Genomic DNA, 19,821 nt, shown 5'->3' with positions numbered 1-19,821 from the left:
AACTCTGTGGTCCGCAGCCAGCAAATTGATGATTCCGCTGATGCCCGAAAGTCGGATATTCACAAACAAAAACAGGGCACATGAAGGCTGTGGACTAGGATTATTGGAGCGGAACGTTTTTGGTTAGGCTTGTTGATGAAGGCTCGCCGTTGACTGCAATTGAATGCCGTCTCAAAAGCTGTCCCCTATCACCGATGGGTGTTGGTCAACGGGTTGCTAACCCTGTATGGACACCTGACAATTTCTCCATCAAGACCTCCATAGCTTGTAATCTTGTGTTCGGCTGATCGTCGCTCCTTTGCTTTCAGGTTGGTTGGGGTTCCACAAACAGAGTCTTTTGCGGCAGTCGCTGTCTCTGCTTTCAGTTGTTTGGTGTCGTCACGGCGAGACTGGTCTTCCTCGTGGTGTGACGGTTTGTGCAGTTCAGTGACCCGTTAAGCTATACTGGGGGTGTCCCCGGGACAACCACGCAGTCTCTCAAGTCAAGTCGATCGATGATTATAGGTCTGACTAATACAGTCTCTTGGTCCTCCAGGTTTGGGGTTGGAACATGTGTAGCAACGTGTTCCGTAAAAATGGTAGTTTTTGCATTTCCCGCTTAACACCTCTGCCCTGCGGTCAGAGCCAAAGGCTGTGGTTGAGGACCCTAATCGTCCTGCTGCCCAGATGTGGACACTCTGGCGGTATCCTAGCCCAAGTACAACCATGGAGTGCACATATACAAATAAACTCATTGCCTTATGGGCCGTCGAGTGGTGCTATCAGCCGGGTCGCCTTACTCGCTGCATACAGCAGGGCGGGTAAGTGAAAACACGCTACTCCTGACGCCTCCCATCTCTCTGTTTCACATACTTCTTCCCCTCCCTCACCCGAGTAGTCACTTCCCCCACGTAGGCCCGGCGCTTAGGACTGATGACCGCGATCATCTTGCATTGACTTTGCGTGCAGCCTTTGCTCATCACATGGTGCCGACATTCTCAGGTATCTCGAAACCAATCTTCAGGCCTTGACTCCCAGTCTATCTGGCCGCCTTCAATGTCCGGACTCTGAAGCAAGCTGGACAACAGGCTGCTCTTGCTCTCACATTGAGCTCGCTTGGCATTGATATGTGCTGTGTCTCAGAGACAAGGATTCAAGATGCAAGCACAGTGGCTGAGCTGATCACCCCATCGTTCTCCACTGACTTCTGGTTACGCTCCTCTGGCGATCCAAAGACTGCTGCGGCAGTATGTGAAGTGGTTGGTATCGTCTCAAGTAACCGGGAGGAAGTATCAATGCTTGACTGGATACCCGTCGATGGTTGCCCCTTTGCGGTTTATCCGGCAACATCTGTGGATGTGTTTCACAAGCGGGAAGTTGGTCGGTGTGTTTATCCTGTCTGTCTACGCCCCAACTGAGTGTAGCTCCGAAACCGTCAAAGACATTTTACGACGACCTGAATGCCCTGTTGCGGCGAGCTAAAGTTCAGATACCGTTGTAGTTGACGAAGATCTGAACGCACAAATGGACAGGCTTAGCTCATCTGAGACTCAGTTAGTAGGTCGACATGGATTGGACCCGGTACGTACGGACAGTGGTGAATGATTGCTTCAGCTGTGCTGCTCGCGGGCTGTTTTTATGCAGTATTAATTTCCGAACTAGCCGAAGTCGTCTGGCCACATGGTGTCCTCCAACAGCACACCAGCCACAAACTCAAATCGACCACATTGCCATCAGTTACCGATGGCCTGGATCGATCTGGAACAAATTCGTGGGTTCCGATCACGTGCTCGCCCGGAGTCGCTTTTCCCTTCGTTTTTTTCTGGACTGCGTAAGCTGTGGACAAATCCGTTGGCAACTGAGAGACTGACAGATCTGTATGTTGTATGAACTTGACACAAACGTCTTCTAAAGTCTTCCAAACGCTTCGTCATCAGATGTGAATTCATTCTGCGACGAGATTGCCATCTCTCTGCATGGTGCTGGGAGTTTGGCTTGTGGCATGGCACCACGAGGCGCACATAGGCACTGGATATCAGACCGAACGGTGGCACTGCTTAAACCTAGGGAAATAGTTCGTTTTTTTCTGGACTGCGTAAGCTGTGGACAAATCCGCTGGCAACTGAGAGACTGACAGATCTGTATGTTGTATGAACTTGACACAAAAGTCTTCTAAAGTCTTCCAAACGCTTCGTCATCAGATGTGAATTCATTCTGCGACGAGATTGCCATCTCTCTGCATGGTGCTGGGAGTTTGGCTTGTGGCATGGCACCACGAGGCGCACATAGGCACTGGATATCAGACCGAACGGTGGCACTGCTTAAACCTTAGGGAAATAGCTCAGCCGGTCCCAAACATGATTCGATGCGACGAATTATCAGACGTCAATAGAAAGCGAGCTGGCCGTGATTTCTGGTGGACACAGCCGAGGAAATGGAAGAGCCCTAGGAAGCCGGTAGCACCTGAAGATTATTTCAGTTGATCCGTGTGAACGGTCTTTGGAAACCACCTTTGAGCGAAATAATCAAGTATCGGAATAGATTGACTATCCTGAATAAAGAATAGCGCTTTGACTGATGGGTCGAATGCTTCGAACAACAATTGTCGTGGCGAACAGCTGCCACTCATCTGTATCCCACAGTTAACGTAAAACCCAGGATGGTGGACGTGGGACAATCTATGGCCTTGGAGGTTTATAACTGCACATGTTCTCTCAAGCGCCACCGAACTTCTGGTCCGGACGACCTCCCAGCCGCATTGTTCCTCAGTCAGCGATTTTATGAGCCGTTTCCTGCATTTGAGCAGACGGGACTGTCCAAGATAATTGGGGGGGGGTGAGGTTGGTAATGGTGCCCATTTTCAGGAAAGGGGCTCATAGTGTGAGGGATCGGCTTGATCCCGGTCGTAACGAGACTGCTGGCGTCACTTGGACTTCGTCGCCTTACGGTGACTCGTGAGACACTGACTCGAGAGCAGCAAGCGGGATTTCGGCCTGGTAGGGGTTGCGTTGACCAAATCTTCACACCCCGTCAGGTGTTAGAACAACGCCATACGTATAAACGACCCACAATTCAAGTATACCTGGATTTCCAGAACGCATTCGACTCGGTTGACCGGTCTGTCCTTCTTGACATGCGTGTCCACGAAGGAATACCCCGAAAGTTTGTGAAGACAATAAACTCTTTGTATTCTCGGACCTCCGGACGTGTGGGAGTATAAGGCGAACTCTCCAAAAGCTTCCGTATACGAAACGTTGACCGTCAGGGATGGCCCATCTCCCCATTCCTGTTTAACTTCGCAAGTATTCTTGGATGAACTGACCAAAGTCATCCCATCCTTTGGTATGCACTTTGCACCCACAAAGTGTAATGTCATGCTCGTGGACCGGATGTCACTGAACACGCCACTTACAGTCCAGAAAGAGACTCGTATTTGTGGAGCGTTTCACTTACCTTAGGAGTTGTATTAGTTCTGACTGTAGTGTGACAGGTGAGGTCAATGCATGATTCTTCGAGGTCAGGGTCGCGTTTGCTAATTTGAGACACCTATGGTGTCAAAGCGGTATATCTCTGAAGGGGATGTGTGTATCAGGCTACAGTACGGGCTGCATTGTTGTACGACTCTGAGGCTTGGCCTATTCGAGTAGCGGGACTGAGATGTGTACAGGTGTTTGACAATCTTTGTCTAGATCGTGTGGGTCGGTGTCGTCGAACCCGTAACGAGGCGAGCAGAAAGTGAGTTTTCTGTTGTGCAACGGGTAGTCCCATTGAAGAATGGGTCCAGCACAAGAAGCTGCGTTGGTTCGGACGTGAGTTGCGTATGCCTAACCATCGCTTGCCGAAGAGAGTGCTGATTTCCATGCCTGATTCAGGGTGGCGAAAGCGGAGATGTGGCTGACCCCTGGCATGAGAGAAGTGTATGAAAGAGATTACGAAACGTTTTGGTGCTGTCAGTGCTACCCGTCTTCCAGGATGGGACCGCGTGGTACCCACTGCACCTGGTTGGAGACACTGCAGTATATAGCTGCTAGCCGATGTCAGTGGCGATCTTGTTGTTAGTGTCTATCCAGATTGCTTGAGTGAGTGTTTGGATGTGTAGGCACCTCGGAATGATTGTGGTAAGCTATCACTAAGTCCATTTCCTGCCCGCCGTTATTCCCTTCTTCTCAATAAGTCTTTCAGATAAATCATGGTTGTACGGCAGCGAAGCATGGGTATTGAACACTGATGTCATGCTGGCGACAATGATGGCTCGTTGCCAAGTCCGCGTATAGATATCACCTCATTGCGTATACGATCAGTTAACCGTTTGGCAAAGGCGATATGCTCGAAAAGCTCATATGAGTTTTGGAGATTCGAGGAGGCTATACACTTTCCTTTGATCGGGAACCGGACATATCTTGGACACGGCAGTTTATGTAGTTCGGCAAACAGACTGTGTGCTTTGCTTTCTCTGGAAGTTTATTGATTCGCAGTAAGGAAACGGCACGACACTTCTGGAATAGGTGAACCTTTTCATTCTAGTGAAGTGTGTGGTTATTTGCGTCCCAGTCTCGTGGCATGGCTGGCCTTTAAAGGAGCTCTTATTCGTTGAAGACCCAACTGTCTCTCCAAAAGATCTGATATTGGGCCCGGAATGAAGACAGTGTCAACCGTGTGCTCGATGTCTGCTAACGAAGAGCTAGAGGAGTGGACGACCCTCCTCGGGTGCCATTCTTGAGGTAGAGATTCTACTTGGCGCATTCGACCCTGTGTTCTTGACTAAAAGCCTGGCTCACATTCTCTAGGAAGTCATAGCTTTTTTTCCCCGAATCACTACCCATATCCGACCGCGTTGTGTGAGTCGTCGGTGGTTGTGGTTTACTGTTGGGGGTTGCGGTGTGTGGTTTTTGGAGGACGGACATGCCAGGCTTCTAGAGGATACATATTACGGTCATCGTACTCCTTCTGCATAGTGCCATGAAGCTTTCCCCCGAGCCTCATCTTAACACAGCTATCCATGACCAGCTCCAGAGCATAGTTTAGGAACAGGATGGGGGGGGGGAAGCTGCCTGGATCAGCTCGTCTGAAGTTGTAGAGACCTGTGTGAGGACAATGAGCCATGATGTTTATGACGATTAGGGTGATGATGATGATGAATGTGATGATGAAGACGATGATGATGATGATGGTGATGATTGGTCGAGCGTATCAGTTTTCTGCTCGTTACATGTGATTCACTGTAAATGAGATCGGTGACACATGCAGAACCTTCCGGAGATCAGATTGTCTGGCGTGCCAACCGTTATAAGTGGGCTTTTAAAGTCTTCATCAGGGCACGCAGATTAAGATGTACGCAAGTCAGTACGTGAATGTCGCGAAATACAACGTAGAAAACGTCCTGTAATGCAACCTCGTGGATGTTCGCTAAGCTGTTCCTCTAGGTTGTGGCATTCTCACGGTAAGATCTCTTAGTTTGGAGGCCACTGTGGACGGGCAGTATATGCGGTGTCTGAATTCCGCCGCCTTAGGTTGCTGCGCGGGCCGTCTCAGATTGGTTCTCGACTGTTCGATCGATCACGATGTTAAATAGGAATGGAGAGAGTGGGCACCCCTGACAAATGCCGCTTCGTGTACGGGAGTTTTTTGAGAGCTCGCCCCCGTATACTCTCACTAGTCTGTGAATACAGAGAACGTATTGTGTTCACAAACTTCCAAGGGATTCCTTGATGGGCAAGGGCGTAGATGTGTTCTGCTTTCAACTGAATTACGAAATCTGGGGCTAGAGACTTGATTAGGTTTTGTTTTGCATTTCAGATCACGGAAACTGTCTTGTAGGTTGGCCTGATCAGGTTACTAGTCGTATTCAGACCCTGGCTTTTAGTGTTTGGGAGGATAGGGGCATTTACAAGGAGATTATGTGACCACCCTACCCATAAGCTTCTCTTCTGTAATTTACATTCTAGAATATCGTAACTTTTCAGTTTATTCAACAAATCAATAACACAGCCAGCATTAGCGTCTCAACACCTTCAGATATTATCCAACAAAGCTACGGTGACGGAGTTGTGTTGTGGTAATCGGAATTGTTCAAAAACATCTCTGAGGTTGGAGATCACGTGTAGCCAAGTAAAATTTGTCTAGATGTGGGAAGAAAAAAGTTTTCATCCACAATCTTGTGTGGTGTACGTGGAACTCAGCTTGTTTTACTTAACAACCCGTGATACCATGGACCCCGCACACTCATATCGTTGTTACCTGGATCAAGGTGAGCCGGCTTCAGCCTTGTTCCAAGTAGCAGTTTTCGGGTAGACCACAAACGCTATAGAGCTTAGGAATCGCGATGTTCTGTTCTTCTCTGGTAACATGGTTATGTCATTCCTTCGACTGTCGTGACAAATATTTCTCAGGTGATCTCATGAGTTGCATGGCGTGCCCTCTTCCACCACCGTTCGTGATTCAAGCCGTTTGTTTCAGTCGTTCCAACTGGTTTATGGCTTCAATGTTGTTGGTAACCTAATTCAACCGATCATGGCGTCTGTGAGACAGACTTATCATATTCCGTCAACCTGTTTGTTATGCCATGCACTCACTACTTCCTCGAGAAGCTATTGTATGAACCCAAAAAGAGATCTACTCATCAGAGATCAGGTTTGGAGTACTTTACGCAAGAATCTTCCTGGAACGCCAAACAGTTACTTCTACCTCCAGTTGCCAAAACCGTATTGCTTCTATGTATATCAAGATAGTTAATGGTTCTCTGTCCAGGCCATACACCTTTTGGCCACTGTACTCAGCCCTGTTGCAAAGAGGTTAGAAACTAACCACGAGGGTGCTTGGTCAGCTACGTCCAAAACTAAGTTATAGCTATCTCACACTCTGTTTTCGACTGACCTAAAATCAAGTTTTAGGCAACTATCTTGCTAACGGTATATGGGCATACCTGCAGCATTTCCTAAACGTTCGTATAGGTAACATCAAACACAAACCCGATAATCTATCCCCTTTTGATAGAAAAAAAGCAAACACCGCGATTGCTGTCCACTATGTGTATTAGTTTACATCCCTGTTTTCTGAAATTCCTCTAAATGAAAATCAGTCATTTCATCCCGGTGCACACTAACCAGCCTGTTTCAGATGAGCAACCTTCTGACTGAAACTCCGTTCCCAAAGCTTACAAGCTTCTCACGGACTCTATGACGTTTCTCGTTAGTATATGTAATCTTGAGAGGCTAAAGTTCGCGTAGCTTGGAGTCACTACGGCGCCTATTTACGCTTCGATTTGTCACTTATCCGTCGTCTGCTCGCCCTCATCATTGATGGACGCAGATGCGGTATTCAGAACTTCTGTGATCTCAGTGTACGTGGTTTAACACTTGGAATCTGACCGAAAGGAATGGATGTCAACCGGTTTTTAAGTGTTCTTCCTGAGCCTCCGTCGGCTGGGCCACAACTATATGGCAGTTTCGTCATGGCCATACGGCTTGGTATGTAGTCAATCCCTAACGATCATTCCAAGTTCTTTCTATCGTCTGATTTGTTGTCGGACATCTCCATCATTATTATTGATACCATACTAATCTAATCTATAATCATTCAACTGTAACGCCCTTCCGGTGCCTAGGTGCCATGCTACCCGAAGGTTGCACGAGGGCTGAGGTACTTCCAGGTAGCCCAAGCCTAGACAGGGGAAGTCGAGAGGCAGGGGTCGGGTTCGAACCGCAGACCCTCCGGTCAGCAAATCTGCGCTCCAACCACTTGGGCCATCTCGTCCCGTACAGTGCCCGTTCGATTGTACGAAATTCATATTTTCAGGAATATTCCAACTTTGCTTTAACAATGCTGTTCGTTTTCACAAAAGATGCCGATGATTGGGGATTTCGAGCTTAACTTATCAAATTATTACTCGGTCACTTTTCCAACCTATGTAAATCTTTCCACTCAAAAGTACAGAATGATAGGAAACTTACTAACGAGTAGCCATGTTTCGAAAGTTGGAAAAATGCCCCCCTCCTTTATCGGTTAAACGAACCAACCAGTGATCATTCTCAGAAAGGGAGCGAAATTTCTAGATACGTTCTCTGGTATTCTACTACATTTGCCTTCAGATAAGCCCGTGACAATTTCAGCCATTCATTTCACCTGTTTTTGTCATTTTCTGCGCTATTTTTTGACGATATCGTCGCGTTCTACGGTACATTTCCACCAGCCGAGATGCTCCGGTTTCGGCATGATCACCTGGTTTAACCCAAAGTGAACTCCCAATATCACCAGCTACCAGCTTCGGTGGACACCTTTGCCTGGTCGGATGATGATGGTTGAGCGGAATGGATCGGTGGTTAGAGCGCGAATTTCATTACCGGAAGGTTCGTGGTTCGAACCCTGCCTCTGTATCTCGACTTCTTATGTCTAAGTTTGAGCAACCTGGAAGTATCTCGGCCTTCTTGTTTCCTTTATGTGGCATGCAGCTAGGCGCCGANTATAACCGAACAATGTTGGAACTCCGGATGTACCAGGGTGCCGAACTGACTTTTTCTACATACGGCTTTCTCCTATGTGTAGGCTATGATGAGACTGGTGTTATTTCTTTAGACAAGTAGGAACAGTTGGCTGTGACGTTTTGCGCTCGCATGATCAGCTATCAGTTGGGTCGTGTGAACTTGGATGCGATTTGTCGAAAACACTCTGTTGTCCGAACGGTAGCTAATTAGTGGATCGTGAGTCTGAAAGATGGTTGTAAAAGTGAACACGTGACAGCGGCTTCACATTAAGAGCAATGTTGGGTGGATGGTGATCAGTGAATCAATGCTGTCTGTGTAGAGCCGTCGTTATGTTGCCATAAGAAGCTAGAACTCCAGATTCACTTACAACTTACCTATCAAGGTAAGCCTGATCTGCACCCACCTGCTAGTTGTGTCCAAACGTAAAGAGGAATTGAATTGAGGTGGACGCTGAGTGGTGTGAAAGTGATTTGATTCTGTGTTAACGAGAGATTGATGGTTTGAATTCGACCCGTGTTTTAAGAAGCTCGTTCAGTTTACTACTGGATGACGTGTATTGTTTGCCGGTAAAATAACAAAAGTAAGACCAAACGAAAGCTTGCGCATGTAACGGAAGTGAACAGGCATCCTGTTGCCTCATCTAATGTCTCCACAATAAACGGTGTAAATGGTCAAAGTACCCCCCTAAATGAGTACTTTGCATCTCAAATGAGGGATAAACGATGCCTTCTTTAAAAAGAGAGACATACAAGAGTGTTCTATCGAAAGAATAAACTCCGTATGGAAATAATCCTGAAAAGTGGTTACTTTTGAGAGCAAGTCCGGAACCTTGTCAACCTCGGGTTTTACCGAGCATGAAAGTCTCCCGAAATCAATGTTTGCGGTACATAGAGGAGAGTTACTGATCGTGAATGCATGCTACGCCTAAATCCCTGCAAGGATTCTACAATAGGTTCTGTGAAAGATTGAAATACGTAAGCGCACCTGATCTGCAGTCCAACCAGAACTTCTTCTCTTGTATATGAACCAACCGCATTCATTGGTTCGTTGAGAACAGCGGTATCCAACCGGGCGATATCGCCCCTCCGGGAGCGTTTCAACTTGAAGGAGTTGTAAGGCGATTACGTAACTCAAAAGGGTTGTGGAACTGCCTAAAAAAAGTTCTACAGTTTGTTTGTCACAAACTCATGCAAAATGGAAAAGTGATGCCAGCGACCTTAGATGACCACTCAGGCCAACCTGCACTTTCTAATCTGTCTATTTTGGTGTCACTAACACTTGTCGTTTCAAATTTGCTCATTCTTTTGCTTGAATGGAAAAGTTGAAAGCCGGGTACGGTAGAGCGATAAAGGTTGAATAATCCTGATTCAGAATAATGCTTGTCAGTATAGGGATTGTAATTTTTGAGTGAGGATTTCCGGAGAGTATGTGGTTTGAGGCACACGGTAAGCGCATACTTCTACCATTGAGCAGCTGAAATTTACTGGTGATCTGTTGACGATGAAACAATCACAGAGTATCGGCTAGCAAACTTTTCAGGACACTTAGTGTCCAGACTTTATTGTTCTTTGCCTTGCGATGATATTCATTTGACTCAATAATACATTTTTTCAGGGGACTCTTTACCAGTTAACTGACTCGGTTATCGAAACCGAACGTCTCTTTTTTCAGTAAACGAGGTTGTCTAGGAGCCCAGATGCTGTGAGTGGCTGCATTAGGAGTGGGATGTCTATGTGTTATTTCCCGAGCAGGTTATGGGGGCCAGGCAGGTTCCCCCAACTAAGACCTATTGCCCGCCACCCCCTGGGTCAGACTTTTGAGTCGGAGGCTAGGAGAAAACTGGCAAGCAGGCTTGAACTGACCTTATGCCCTCCGGAAGTAGATAACTGCGGTATCTGCGGAACACGCATACAGGACTCAAACATGATAGTGCATTGTAGACTGTCCAGGGCGAACTAAGCCTTTTCACATTTCACTCTCCGTTTGTCCAGTGATTCAGAGGCGACGATTCGTAGGATATAGGGTGTGGGAGTCGTACTAAGTCCCAGCGCTAAATGCTTAAAAGGTTGACTTCTATCGGGGTTTGTTCGAGCCCATTCGTCAGGCAAGAAGGAACCACATCTGGGCAACCGATTCGGAGTTGGCACTCGCCGCGCAGATAACAGAGAGCGACTCCTTCAGTTGTGTACCGACCAGCAGCTGTTCCTGGTCAGCATGAATTTCAAGCACAAAATGCTCCAATCGCGCAAACTGGCGTCCATAAAGTGCAAATCAGCCGTGGATCACTTGGCTACCGGTTGGGAGCCATAATTCAGGACGGTCGCTTCTTTTGAGGCGCAGCACTTGACTCCAATAGTAAGATAGTTCGAGCTCCCGGATTTTACAAGTCAGTACCAACACAATACTTGCAACAAATACGTTGATTGAGCTTGGAAATATGTAAAAGTGGCTATACTAGCGGCGTTCATTGCTGTGCGTCCAATATCCGACCGTGACCGCTGGATATTGTCGAGATTGCTGGTCGTGATTGTGGCTAGTGGATCCATACCAGCGGGCAACGAGTACGGCGGAGCACGAAAATCTCTCTCAAACCGTGAAAAGCCTGAGGAAAGACCGAGTGTGGACGTCGAAAGATTAGAAGATGGAGAAAGAAACAGCAGATCCCTATTTCACTCACTACTGTGGACTAATCAGAGGAAAGCGACTATCGGAGAGACGATGAATAAACAAAGACGTTTCAGGAGTTCTTGAAGAATGGGCTGAACATTTCAAAGAATAGTTTAGCTGGACAACAGCGAATGCGGGCGGGTAGAATGTACATCATAAACACCAATCAGAAGAAGAAATAAAGTACGAGCTATCTTCATTGCAACGGGTAAAGACACCGGAACCGAACGGTTTATATTCTGCTATTTGAAACAACGAGAAGGTTCCGGTAGAATTAGGCACATGGGCACTTATTCTTACCTTCAGAAAGGCTACACGAACACTGTGCGAGGACCAGTTTGGCATTGGAGGTGCTTTCTGGTTTTATCCGTCGAAGGTTGACTGAACAGAGAGCGAAGCAGATCCGTGACAAGCAAGCTGGGTCCCGTCCTGCATCGGTCACATTTTCACTCTCCTACGGATTGTGGAACAGCGACGCAGTGATCAGATGAACTGATCTCACTCGATAGGCTGCGTTGGCTGGGCCACGTGCTCCGTACGCCATTCGACCAACCGAGTTCCTCGAAGGACTCTTTTGGCACAACCATGCGAAGAGGTGAAACGAGTCAAGGGATGTCAAATAAGGACTTCGCATCGATGTGTGGTAGCCATTACCAGCAAACTCAGCTGCGCTGGCCATTGCTGTCTCCCTGGATGAGGACCCCGAGGGGGGCCATATTAGAGACACTGCCAAACATGGCTCAGTCGCGCCCTCGATGGCTTTCATGCATCCAAGCTGTTGCCTTCAATGCATGACTACCCTGAAACAATCTCTCCAATTCAAAGTGCACTGACAACCCCGTGTTTACGCATCAACTATATCAGCTACCACCGCCAATGCGGAACTGTTTACGCCATCCCTCCAAATCATCAGTGAAAGTGCGGTAGGTAGTAGTTAGGCGGATTAACTTGTAGGAGTTACGCTCCTTCGACATTTCTACCTGTACTCACAAAGTTTCATTATCGGTGCCACTTTCATTCACCTTGTTTGCTTTCCGGTACACTTGCACTCCCGGTCACATTGTGGCTAGACACTGCTATCTACTGAGATATTAAAAGCGCGCAGTTTGGCCGCACTTGCTCGACAGGTCAAGCACGCAGAGGCGCAGTTCATTGAACACGGAGATTGGTTAATTCCATTTTCCGCATCGCTACCACTTCAGGTGATCAGGCTGGTAAGTTTTCGAGTAGGGTTCGATACTTCCAGGGATTGACTCTGTTCAGTTCTGTCCGTGAAACCTAGCCTCCTCGGTTGACTTGTTCATTCCAATCTGTCACGTAAGGATGCACAGAATGTTACTACCTATCGGAGGTCTCTCATCAACTCGATAGTCATGAACGGTCAGAATTTGCTGCGTCTTCTGGAACGAGTTAACCACACAGAGCCAGGTATGGCTATGTATGAGACACACACACACAGTTCGGCACGGTTCTATGATAATGTAAAGATGAAATAGATATTTAACTATGTGGCAGTGGTTGAACAAGTACCTTGTCATTTGATATGCCTTGACCCGCTTTCGTTTATTACCCATGGCAAGATAACGGTATCGTATCTGACAGTGACCCTCTCTATAGCCGGACCATGCCTCTACAGCTTAGCTCGGCAAAAAAGTTTGTTCCGACAGTCGTTTGTTATGCAATCTGATGAGCCCAAGTGGCTCAGTGGCTAAGTCGCGGACTGACTGACCGGAACAACCGTGGTTCGAACCCATCCTCCGCATCTCAAGTGCTTTCTGTCTATGCTTGGGCAACCTAGCTCTCAGCTCTCCTGATTCTTTCGGGCAACATTGCAGCTGGGCACCGAAAGGGTTGATTAACGTTCAAAAGCAGAGACATCACTGGTGGAAATGGTTTCTTGTTTGAAGGGAGGAGGTAGAAGAACCCCGGATCTACGATTTAATAATCATTCATGGCTCAGAGAAAGTGGAATCAGGATAATAGGGTCTACACTATCCCAAAAACGGAACAATAGTATCACACTTGAACACCGCGGTTCACATACTGTCTCTTTTCTGGTGGGTAAGGCGATGTTTTAAGCTATCTCAAACTTTGGGAGTAAACGAATACACCACTTTAGGCGCTGTTCCAATTTCAGTGTGACTTCAGACTTAACTGCATCTGTCAGTGTGCAGTCAGTGTATGGTATTTCTTTTTTAAAAAAAATATTGTACACAGTCACGATGATCCTGGTTCTAATAGGAAAGCTTTAACGCAGGAATGAATGAACCTGGTTGATTGAGAATACGGAATTTCACAAACGAATGTATGTATGGAATACTGGAATCTTTATTGCCTGAATCACAGATGTGTTTTGACAAGTAGTCAGTCGAATTCAGTTCTAGTGATTTATTACCCATTTGGAACGAACGAGTGAAGGAAATGTCCGCGGTTAGGAGACATCGGTTGCGATTTCAATCTGACGGCCGATAAACCATAAGTGTGAAAACGATTGGATGACAGTTGTAATGCAATACGAATCGATCGTGCAGGCAAGGGGAAGTTCTGCTTTTTCTCAGTTTATTACTGCACTCGTGAAATTTCCAGGCCCCGCGGATTTGATCAGTCCGAATCGGATGAAGCGCGCAGTAGACTGAAGTTCAGCAGCAACCACGTCCTACCCAGCGCAGTTTGTTTCAAATCTTTCTTTAGAGAAAGTGTCTGTGTCACGGAAACCAGTACCCGATGGTATTAGGACAGGTGATTTGAATCAAAATTTATCGGATCATTGATTTCATTCAGCAAACACGGATAAAGTGGAAAGTATAGTATTTGATCTGTGGAGGGCATCTGCACGGATGGACCTATCAAACAGACATACGCGTAGATTATTGGGGACAATGAACACAGATATAAAGTGTAGACATTTGTACGCGAAATGAGAACATTATGGTGTGGAAGCACAGCGGAAGACAGCATCACCGCAATGTTGTCTGCAGGCAGGCTTGTTTTCCGATGTAGGGATATATATAATCATATGATAATTGAGCGTAAATAATGGACACGTAGTTCCTACGATCAAAGTTACTTGCGTCTCTCTGTGTGAGTTGTTTCTGTTTAGACCCCCAATTCCTCCCAATGGAGAGCAGATATGGTAGTAGCTAATGGCTAACTGCGTTGTCTGCGAGTCCGTCACTATCCATCAGGCAACGAGAAAGAACCATTGCTTTTGCCCCCTGATTTTGAAGAACGCTGCCCTGAAGCTCTTACCTCATTAATCGATCTTCTGAATACCGGATGTAGTGTCAGAACATGGTTACTGTCACTTGGTCACCACCTTGAATCAAAACAACAGGGAGCCAGAATGACTGAGCTTGACGCAAAGAAAACATAACAGAGTAGACGCGTCACTTTTGACAGTCGAAGGCGTTTTATCCAAAGTGGGAAACTTGGTTAGCTATATTGTAGCTTGACGCTATTTTGTTGACATAACATACTGTGAGCAAGTGGTTAGAGATTTACTAACCTAACCGGAAGGTCCGTGGTTCGAACCCTACCTCCGCCTCTCGACTTCCCCTGTCTAGGCTTGGGCAACCTGGCAGTATCTCAGCCCTCGTGCTTCTTTCGGATGGCATGGCAGCTAGGCACCGAAAGGGTACTACAGCTGAACAATTATTATTATTATTACTGTGAGAAAAGGGAGAAGTTAGGCAAAATCTGCCTGCCTGGGGGGAAGGTACTCAGCTTTGTTACCATATCGATGACTCATTAAAAGACAAATTCAGTCACCTTAAGATGAAGATGACACAGGATTGATCGATGCAAAAGAGAATGCTATACGAAGTTGTACTGTATCTCGACAGATACAGTTAAGTCTGAAGCCACACTGAAATTAGAACAGCGTCTAAAGTGGTGCATTCGTTTACTCCCAAAGTTTGAGATAGCCTAGAACATCGCCTTGCCCACAGTATGCGAACCGCGGTGATCAAGTGTAGAATTTTGCAGCTCGCCATGGAACAATGGAGACCCTGTTATCCTGATTCCACTTTCTCTGAGCCATGAATGTTTACTAAATCGTAGATCCACGGTTCTTCTACCTCGAACAAGAACTCATCTCTACCAGTGATGTCTCTGCTTTCGAACGTTAGTCGGCCATATTTTGGTGTTCAGGCTTTTCTGGCCACACCCACCTTGACTTCTTCTCTAACTACGCTTGATGAGTGAAAGTATAAACTATAGCATCAACACAGTGTTACCAGGAAGCGGGTAACCGCTATGCAACTGCTCTGTAACCAGCATCATACAACAGTACCCATTAATTAAAAGTGCACTGTCACCTTATCCTGACCTGAAACAATGAAAACCACAACAATAGACTCACACAGTACGGGCAGCGTACTGCTCATAAATGGAACCTAGTTATAATGTGTTATAACTAAATGAGAACATAGCCGACTTTCACTCAGAGCCTGTCCAGGTAAGCCCTCCTGATTTATTGAGCTGTCGGCTGCCTAATCGATATTCCACGACCATTCTTCTGCCTAGCAGGAAGAAGAAGCCCCAGGTGTACATTCAAAGGATATGTTCCATCTGACTGCTTTTGACTTGAGCAATGGGCATCGCTTGCTGCAACTACCTTTTCTGTGTCCCGTCACACCCTCAAGAAGAACCGAGATTAATCGCGCTCCAATCCTTAGGTTTCTAGAGCTCCTGATGATATTTATGGCATGGCGTGGAAGTTGCACCCGGTTCCTGATGCCGCTTATTGGACTTCTGCACGTTCGCGCGCTCCTGTGGACTGGTTCAATTAGAATTTATTGGTTGCCCAATAAGGAGCAACCTGGTTCAAGGTCGTTTTTGGGAAGAGGACCAGCTAGTCCATCTTCCCTGTTGCAAATAAGTGGCCCTCGAATAAAAGCTCGTTTTCAAACCGAACTTCATTCCAAATCACTGTCTTCTTATCTGAGCCCATTTGAAAGATAATTCTCCCACAATTGGGAATAGACATGAGATAACATTTTGGCCCTAAATTCCCATTTGTTCGTGATGAATCCACCCTGGAAATGCAAGAAGCAGCTAGCGGTGAGAGGTTTTTTGAAGAGTGTCCTTCCTTCTGGAGTGCACATCTTGACTCCACTTATGTGACTGGCAAATAGTGAAAGCCTGGGACGCAAGACGAGCTCTCTATAGAGGAAAATGTTGGTAGCTCAGGTAGCGTAGATGGTGGTCGTTGGCTTGTTCGGTGAGCTGGGCAATTTGATTGCAAACGTTTCATCACCAATCGAGGTGACATCATCGGTGCGTTATTGGGGAGCGTAGTAGTGCGTAGCGGTGGGTTGCTGGTTGTGCACCAACCACCAATCAAACTGCCCAGCTCAGCGAACAAGCCAACGACCACTAAGGCAGGCTTTCACAAAATCCATCGCTTACTTCAGGTAATTCAGTCAAATAGTCCGAATAATGCGAGTGTTAGCGAAATAATCTGCTTCAAAAGAGATTGACAGTTGCTTTATTTCATCTTGAACAGCGGAATCAGTGCGAATAGTATTTCACCTGGCGCTCATCAGCTCGAACTATGGGAAAACCGTACAGGTCTACGTGATATGTCAACATCATTTCGGCATCAGCGTGAGATGTCATTGCTAAAGCATAAAACTGCACCTTCTACCCGTCAAAGAGAACGACGGGTCACCAAACATCTATAACGAACAGAGAATGATGACTAAACAGAATGTTTTGATCACATAACCATGGTAGCCGTATCCTTTAAGGTGCTCCGTGATCTCATCCTGAGCAAATCGGTCCGTCCTCGGGAAAGTCAGATTCATGAGAATGAAGTTGGGTTTCGTTTGTGACAGTCTCCCCCGGACCGCATCCGCAAGCAACAATGACCGTATTCTATTCTTCGTGAATCTGATGTTGAACCTATCAATCTTGTGGAAGTTTGAGGGTGAGTATCTTCCAACTTCATTATCATCAAACCCACCTGAATCTTCCCAATGTGATTTCAACAGATCAGCAATCAAAATGATGTAGGGTAGTTTAGACCTGAGAAGTGCTGAATACATTGTTGTCCTACGATCAGATCCTGCAGAAACATAGACTATTCTAAGAAACATCGCCACATGGTTAGACTTGCGCTCCGCAGCTGCGACGAGTAAAGTTCTGCTCCATGACTACCTTGGATCGAAACATTGGTGTGTTAGGTAACTCAGCTGCAACATCCCGGTAGACTGGAAGAAAATGAAGTCATCTTCTGGATCGAGAAAGTCAGGTCAACATTTACCAAAATCCAATAGCTGTGGCATGGTATTGATGTAGTTGGTAGGTCACGGCGCGAGCTATGTTACTTTATGGGTTACAGACGTTGCTACTGCCTGGGCCAGAGGAACCTCTGTTTGCTCATTGGTGTTTCAAAACAGAGCGAACCTAGTGCAATGAGGTACGCCGGACAGTCTCAGAAAACATGACCCTCATGATGTGCCCGTGGATGATGCCGGCGTGGATGAATGTTGGCGGACCTTTTTCCCGTTGATCAACTTTACTTTGGAATCGACTAACGCATGATCAATCCAAGGCTCCCACCGAATTCGCCCAGGTTAGGAACTGATGTCTCCCCTGAGGGGGATCATTGGAAGGGTCACACCAAGGTTTAACGCTGTTGACAGTTGGTGGTCTTGCCAAACTTACTGCCATCACTGTTTGTTCGTGCAGTTCACACATGATCAAACGCATAGCACGTCCGTGAACAGACTCGACCCCAAATTTTGCTTTCTTTTCCCCGCGTTCTTCCTATCCTCGGGGAGCAAACGTATGGCAGTCGAAACCGTTGGTGCGCGGCTTATAGCTGTGTAACTGAGTTGAATTGAACTAACAGCATTGTCGAAGTTTTTTCCAGGCTTGGAGTTGGGATAACCGTATTCGGAACTTCATACAAATCGTGATTCACCAACGTTCCCTTCTTAGACAGGGCACGACCTATGTAGTCCACAGTCAGGCACAACTTACCCCGTGGTCATTCTCACCATGAGAGACCAAAAAACAGCACCTCTGCTTGCTTGTTGCTCTTGAAGGAATCGCCGTGTTCGAAGTTTTTTCGAAATTCTACTGTGAACGTAGACGTAGAGCAGGGTGGTAGCAACCTACTCACGTGACCAGAGGAAACCTTTTTGTCAACAGCAAAATATTTCTCCCTTATTAATCCATCTATTGTTTTCCAAAGTTCAATAATAAAGGAGAGCAAGATTTAGGAATGAATTTCGAAATGATAGTAGCCTTCTACAAACGAAGTGTGCTACTTGAACAGGTTTTTCTAAGGTTCTCGTTTTGGATATCAGATGACAATCGTAGCATCAAACGGTTTCTTACATGCCTACCCCAAAGCATACTAAACCATCCAAGAGGCCTAGCTTATTGAGGCGAGAACCACGGATAGGGTGTTTCGATTCCATTTTGTGGAACATCAGAACTACCTTAACTTCCCATCCGAAAGTCAGCGACCACGTGATCTGGTCGATACTTGTTCTTGGGTGGTAGTTTCACCTGAGACCCACTTTGGGCCTCCACGTGACGAATCCGTATGCGTAATCCGCTTTCAAACCTCATCATTATTTGTAACTGCGTCAGTTCACCCGCTGAGGTCATGGGTTTCTAGTCAGCCTATGACTAGACGTTTACATGAATATCTATCCGCAGAATAAGAGTTATTACCTTAGAATCAATGAGGAAACGGAATTCCTTCACAGTTTCGGTCGTAACAAATAACAGCTTCGCTCTGCATGCAATACAATCGGTGGTTGCCAGTAGTAACGGGGATGTTGTCGCGCTGACACACGTACGCACAGCAGGGCAGAACTGGGCGGATATGTACTATCTGGACTAGCAAAACTCTCCACCTCTGCTCCCGCTTCTGCTCTTCCATCGCGCGCTCTCTCTCTCACTCTCTGTCTTCCTCACCGAACGGATGTATGGTCTGTCTGCACTTCGATCGACGTAGACAAGTTGATCTCACACGATTCAGACAATGACTGCTTTGTTCGTGGAGACGCGCGTCCTCAAAACCAGTTAGTCCTGGAAAGGCAGCGAATGAATGAGATAGATACATTAGCGTTTCATTAGTAGATAACCCCTACACACACAGATAATCTTACTCCATGACACAAAATAGGTTTACGGACTGTTCCACACTGTTCCACTCTTTCTGCTCATCACCAGAAATGCGTCACAATATTTTTTTCGTTTCCAAAAGAATGCGAAAGTATGCTTCTGCACGTGTTCAGCACGTGAGCTGAAGGACGAGAAAACGACCTCACGTACATTATTAGTCTTTCCACGTATTGAGTCTTTATTGCTGAGCCAGGATTCTCCATATGGGTCCCATGTCTATGCCCTTCAGATGTGACAAGATTCATTTGTGTTCTAATGACGATTCATTTGTGAACAACTGTGATACAGCAGCATTGGATGACGAGTGCAATCATGGGTCCTCGACAGCGTCATTAGGCATACGGAAATTGCACAACCACTGAATCCGTCTCCGAAACTGCACGCATACATGTTGATCAGAACTGACGATCAGCTGTCAGTTCTGAGCAATTCGCGATCTAGTACCAGTTCAACTGGTACTAGACCGAAGACCCGTGGTGACCAGATTATTGCATATCTGTCTGAACCATGTTGAAACGAACCTCCTCGGTATGGCGCAAGACTCCAGGTT

General features: G+C 46.6%; 1 protein-coding gene across 1 annotated transcript; it reads left to right on the top strand.

The window, feature by feature from the left end:
- Positions 1–11,913: 11,913 nt before the first annotated feature.
- On the top strand, positions 11,914–16,088 carry T265_00586 (hypothetical protein; the record flags this gene model as incomplete). The annotated part of the gene is made up of 3 exons (XM_009164414.1): positions 11,914–12,038; positions 14,643–14,841; positions 15,654–16,088. 3 exons carry the CDS (start codon positions 11,914–11,916, stop codon positions 16,086–16,088), a joined length of 759 nt encoding a protein of 252 aa, XP_009162678.1.
- Positions 16,089–19,821: the final 3,733 nt, after the last annotated feature.

Source organism: Opisthorchis viverrini, assembly GCF_000715545.1.
Source record: "Opisthorchis viverrini unplaced genomic scaffold opera_v5_6, whole genome shotgun sequence".
In the NCBI taxonomy this organism is placed as follows: Eukaryota; Metazoa; Platyhelminthes; class Trematoda; order Opisthorchiida; family Opisthorchiidae; genus Opisthorchis; species Opisthorchis viverrini.
The sequence above is the reverse complement of the archived record's forward strand: the minus strand, read 5'-3'. Positions and strand labels throughout refer to the sequence as shown.